Source organism: Pristiophorus japonicus, unplaced genomic scaffold (genome assembly GCF_044704955.1).
Source record: "Pristiophorus japonicus isolate sPriJap1 unplaced genomic scaffold, sPriJap1.hap1 HAP1_SCAFFOLD_3929, whole genome shotgun sequence".
NCBI classification, from domain to species: domain Eukaryota; kingdom Metazoa; phylum Chordata; class Chondrichthyes; family Pristiophoridae; genus Pristiophorus; species Pristiophorus japonicus.
The window spans coordinates 1-5,155 of record NW_027253793.1 but is presented as its reverse complement, the minus strand read 5'-3'; the positions used below and the strand labels follow the sequence as shown (position 1 = coordinate 5,155).

The following is a 5,155-nucleotide window of genomic DNA, read 5'->3' as shown; positions in this document are numbered from 1 at the left end:
GCGCGTGCGCTCCCTCGCTCTCTCGCCCTCGCTCTCGCGCGTGCGCTCCCTCGCTCTCTCGCCCTCGCTCTCGCTCCCTCGCTCTCTCGCCCTCGCTCCCTCGCTCGCCTCGCCCTCTCTCATCTCGCTCGCCCTCTCTCCCTCGCTCGCCCTCGCGCTCTCCCTCGCTCACCCTCGCCCTCGCCCTCCCTTGTACTCGCTCTCCTTCGCTCGCCCCCGCGCGCTCTCCCTCGCTCGCCCCCGCGCGCTCTCCCTCGCTCGCCCAAGCGCGGTTGCCCTCGCCCGCGCGCGCTCTGCCTCGCTCGCCCTCACTCGCGCGCGCTCTCCCTCGCTCGCCCTCGCCCGCGCGCGCTCTCCCTCGCTCGCCCTCGCCCGCGCGCGCTCTCCCTCGCTCGCCCACGCGCCCTCGCCCGCGCGCGCTCTCCCTCGCTCACCCTCGCCCGCGCGCGCTCTACCTCGCTCGCCCTCGCCCGCTCTCCCTCGCTCGCCCGCGCGCCCTCGCCCACGCTCTCCCTCGCTCGCCCGTGCGCGCGCCCTCGCGCTCCCTCGCCCTCGCGCTCCCTCGCCCTCCCCCTCGCGCTCCCTCAACCTCGCGCTCCCTCAACCTCGCGCTCCCTCTCGCTCCTTCGCGCTCCCTCGCCCTCGCGCTATCTCGCGCCCTCACTCGCCCACGCCCTCGCTCACCCACGCCCTCGCTCGCCCACGCCCTCGTTCGACCTCGCGCTCCCTCGCCCTCGCCCGCGCTCTCCCTCGCCCGCACGCGCTCTCCCTCGCTCGCCGCGCGTGCTCTCCCTCGCTCGCCCTCGCCCGTGCGCGCTCTCCCTCGCTCGCCCTCGCCCGCGCGCGCTCTCCCTCGCTCGCCCTCGCCTGCCCTCGCCTGCCCTCGTCTGCACTCGCCCGATCTCCCTCGCACGATCTCCCTCGCCCGCTCTCCTCGCTCGCTCTCGCCCGCTCTCCCTCGCTCTACCTTGCGCTCGCTCTTCCTCGCGCTCCCTCGCCCTCGCTCTCCCTCGCCCTCGCTCTCCCTCGCCCTCGCTCTCCCACTCCCTCGCTCGCCCTCGCCCTCGCGCTCCCTCGCCCTCGCGCTCCCTCGCCCTCACTCGCCCTCGCGCGCTCGCCCTCGCGCTCCCTCGCCCTCGCGCGCTCGCCCTCGCGCTCCCTGGCTTGCTCTCGCGCTCCCTCGCCCTCGCGCGTGCTCTCCCTCGCTCTCTCGCCCTCGCTCTCTCACCCTCGCTCCCTCGCTTGCCCTCGCCCGCGCGCTCTTCCTCGCTCTCGCTCGCCCGTGCGCCCTCTCTTGACCTCGCCCTCCCTCGCCCTCCACCTCGCTCTCCCTCGCGTTCCCTCGACCTCGCGCTCCCTCGCCCGCGCGCGATCTCCCTCGCTCGCCCTCGCGCGCTCTCCCTCGCTCGCCCGCGCGCGCTCTCCCTCGCTCGCCCGCGCGCGCTCTCCCTCGCTCGCCCGCGCGCGCTCTCCCTCGCTCGCCCTCGACCGCGCTCTCCCTCGCCCGCGCTCTCCCTCGCTCGCCCTCGCCCGCGCGCGCTCTCCCTCGCTCGCCCTCGACCGCGCTCTCCCTCGCTCGCCCTCGCCCGCGCTCGCCCTCGCCCGCGCTCTCCCTCGCTCGCCCTCGCCCGCGCTCTCCCTCGCTCGCCCTCGCGCGCTCTCCCTCGCTCGCCCTCGCCCGACCGCGCTCTCCCTCGCCCTCCCTTGCACTCGCTCTCCCTCGCCCTCGATTGCCCTCGCCCGCGCGCGCTCTCCTTCGCTCGCCCCCGCGCGCTCTCCCTCGCTCGCCCCCGCGCGCTCTCCCTCGCTCGCCCAAGCGCGCTTGCCCTCGCCCGCGCGCGCTCTCCCTCGCTCGCCCTCGCCCGCGCGCGCTCTGCCTCGCTCGCCTTCGCCCCCGCGCGCTCTCCCTCGCTCGCCGCGCGCGCTCTCCCACGCTCGCCATCGCCCGTGCGCTCTCTCCCTCGCTCGCCCTCGCGCGCTCTCCCTCGCTCGCCCTCGCCCGCGCGCGCTCTCCCTCGCTCGCCCTCGCCCGCGCTCTCCCTCGCTCTCCCTCGCTCGCCCGTGCGCGAGCCCTCGCGCTCCCTCGCCCTCGCGCTCCCTCGCCCTCCCCCTCGCGCTCCCTCGACCTCTCGCTCCTTTGCGCTCCCTCGCCCTCGCGCTATCTTGCGCCCTCACTCGCCCACGCCCTCGCTCGCCCACGCCCTCGCTCGACCTCGCGCTCCCTCGCCCTCGCCCGCGCTCTCCCTCGCCCGCACGCGCTCTCCCTCGCTCGCCGCGCGCTCTGCCTCGCTCGCCCTCACTCGCGCGCGCTCTCCCTCGCTCGCCCTTGCCCGCGCGCGCTCTCCCTCGCTCGCCCTCGCCCGCGCGCGCTCTCCCTCGCTCGCCCGCACGCCCTCGCCCGCGCGCGCTCTCCCTCGCTCGCCCTCGCCCGCGCGCGCTCTGCCTCGCTCGCCCTCGCCCGTGCGCGCTCTACCTTGCTCGCCCTCGCCCGCTCTCCCTCGCTCGCCCTCGACCGCGCTCTCCCTCGCTCGCCCGCGCGCCCTCGCCCGCGCTCTCCCTCGCTCGCCCGTGCGCGCGCCCTCGCGCTCCCTCGCCCTCGCGCTCCCTCGCCCTCCCCCTCGCGCTCCCTCAACCTCGCGCTCCTTCGCGCTCCCTCGCCCTCGCGCTATCTCGCGCCCTCACTCGCCCACGCCCTCGCTCGCCCACGCCCTCGCTCGACCTCGCGCTCCCTCGCCCTCGCCCGCGCTCTCCCTCGCCCGTGCGCGCTCTCCCTCGCTCGCCCTCGCCCGCGCGCGCTCTCCCTCTCTCGCCCTCTCTCGCCCTCGCACGATCTCCCTCGCCCGCTCTCCTCGCTCGCTCTCGCCCGCTCTCCCTCGCTCTACCTTGCGCTCGCTCTTCCTCGCGCTCCCTCGCCCTCGCTCTCCCTCGCCCTCGCTCTCCCTCGACCTCGCTCTCCCTCGCTCTCGCTCTCCCACTCCCTCGCTCGCCCTCGCGCTCCCTCGCCCTCGCGCTCCCTCGCCCTCGCGCTCCCTCGCGCTCACTCGCCCTCGCGCGCTCGCCCTCGCGCTCCCTGGCTTGCTCTCGCGCTCCCTCGCCCTCGCGCGTGCTCTCCCTCGCTCTCTCGCCCTCGCTCTCTCGCCCTCGCTCCCTCGCTCCCTCGCTTGCCCTCGCCCGCGCGCTCTTCCTCGCTCTCGCTCGCCCGTGCGCCCTCTCTTGACCTCGCCCTCCCTCGCCCTCCACCTCGCTCTCCCTCGCGTTCCCTCGACCTCGCGCTCCCTCGCCCGCGCGCGATCTCCCTCGCTCGCCCTCGCTCGCCCTCGCGCGCTCTCCCTCGCTCGCCCGCGCGCGCTCTCCCTCGCTCGCCCGCGCGCGCTCTCCCTCGCTCGCCCTCGACCGCGCTCTCCCTCACCCGCGCTCTCCCTCGCTCGCCCTCGCCCGCTCTCCCTCGCTCGCCCTCGCCCGCTCTCCCTCGCTCGCCCTCGCCCGCTCTCCCTCCCTCGCCCTCGCCCGCGCTCTCCCTCGCCCGCACGCGCTCTCCCTCGCTCGCCGCGCGCGCTCTCCCTCGCTCGCCCTCGCCCGTGCGCGCTCTCCCTCGCTCGCCCTCGCCCGCGCGCGCTCTCCCTCGCTCGCCCTCGCCTGCCCTCGTCTGCACTCGCCCGATCTCCCTCGCACGATCTCCCTCGCCCGCTCTCCTCGCTCGCTCTCGCCCGCTCTCCCTCGCTCTACCTTGCGCTCGCTCTTCCTCGCGCTCCCTCGCCCTCGCTCTCCCTCGCCCTCGCTCTCCCTCGCCCTCGCTCTCCCACTCCCTCGCTCGCCCTCGCGCTCGCGCTCCCACGCCCTCGCGCTCACTCGCGCTCACTCGCCCTCGCGCGCTCGCCCTCGCGCTCCCTCGCGCTCACTCGCCCTCGCGCGCTCGCCCTCGCGCTCCCTCGCCCTCGCGCGCTCGCCCTCGCGCTCCCTGGCTTGCTCTCGCGCTCCCTCGCGCGTGCTCTCCCTCGCTCTCTCGCCCTCGCTCCCTCGCTTGCCCTCGCCCGCGCGCTCTTCCTCGCTCTCGCTCGCCCGTGCGCCCTCTCTTGACCTCGCCCTCCCTCGCCCTCCACCTCGCTCTCCCTTGCGTTCCCTCGACCTCGCGCTCCCTCGCCCGCGCGCGATCTCCCTCGCTCGCCCTCGCGCGCTCTCCCTCGCTCGCCCGCGCGCGCTCTCCCTCGCTCGCCCGCGCGCGCTCTCCCTCGCTCGCCCTCGACCGCGCTCTCCCTCGCCCGCGCTCTCCCTCGCTCGCCCTCGCCCGCGCTCTCCTCGCTCGCCCTCGACCGCGCTCGCCCTCGACCGCGCTCTCCCTCGCTCGCCCTCGCCCGCGCTCTCCCTCGCTCGCCCTCGCCCGCGCTCTCCCTCGCTCGCCCTCGCCCGCGCTCTCCCTCGCTCGCCCTCGCGCGCTCTCCCTCGCTCGCCCTCGCCCGACCGCGCTCTCCCTCGCCCTCCCTTGCACTCGCCTCCCTCGCCCTCGCTTGCCCTCGCCCGCGCGCGCTCTCCTTCGCTCGCCCCCGCGCGCTCTCCCTCGCTCGCCCCCGCGCGCTCTCCCTCGCTCGCTCAAGCGCACTTGCCCTCGCCCGCGCGCGCTCTCCCTCGCTCGCCCTCGCCCGCGCGCGCTCTGCCTCGCTCGCCCTCGCCCCCGCGCGCTCTCCCTCGCTCGCCGCGCGCGCTCTCCACGCTCGCCATCGCCCGCCGCGCGCTCTCCCTCGCTCGCCCTCGCCCGCGCGCGCTCTCCCTCGCTCGCCCTCGCCCCGCGCACTCTCCCTCGCTCGCCCTCGCGCGCTCTCCCTCGCTCGCCCTCGCCCGCGCGCGCTCTCCCTCGCTCGCCCTCGACCGCGCTCTCCCTCGCTCGCCCTCGCCCGCGCGCGCTCTCCCTCGCTCGCCCTCGCCCCTCGCGCGCTCTCCCTCGCTCGCCCTCGCCCGCGCGCGCTCTCCCTCGCTCGCCCTCGCCCGCGCTCCGCCCCCGGCTCTCCCTCGCTCGCCCTCGCCCGCGCGCACTCTCCCTCGCTCGCCCTCGCCCGCGCGCACTCTCCCTCGCTCGCCCTCGCGCGCTCTCCCTCGCTCGCCCTCGCCCGCGCGCACTCTCCCTCGCTCGCCCTCGCGCGCTCTCCCCTCGCTCGCCCTC

General features: G+C 77.9%; 1 protein-coding gene across 1 annotated transcript; it reads right to left on the bottom strand.

Annotated features, from left to right (window-relative positions):
• Window positions 1-967: 967 nt before the first annotated feature.
• On the bottom strand, window positions 968-4,020 carry LOC139250572 (octapeptide-repeat protein T2-like; the record flags this gene model as incomplete). The annotated part of the gene is made up of 2 exons (XM_070872966.1): window positions 968-1,057; window positions 3,900-4,020. Coding segments are annotated over 2 exons (211 nt in total), but the record flags the coding sequence as incomplete, so codon positions are not given.
• Window positions 4,021-5,155: the final 1,135 nt, after the last annotated feature.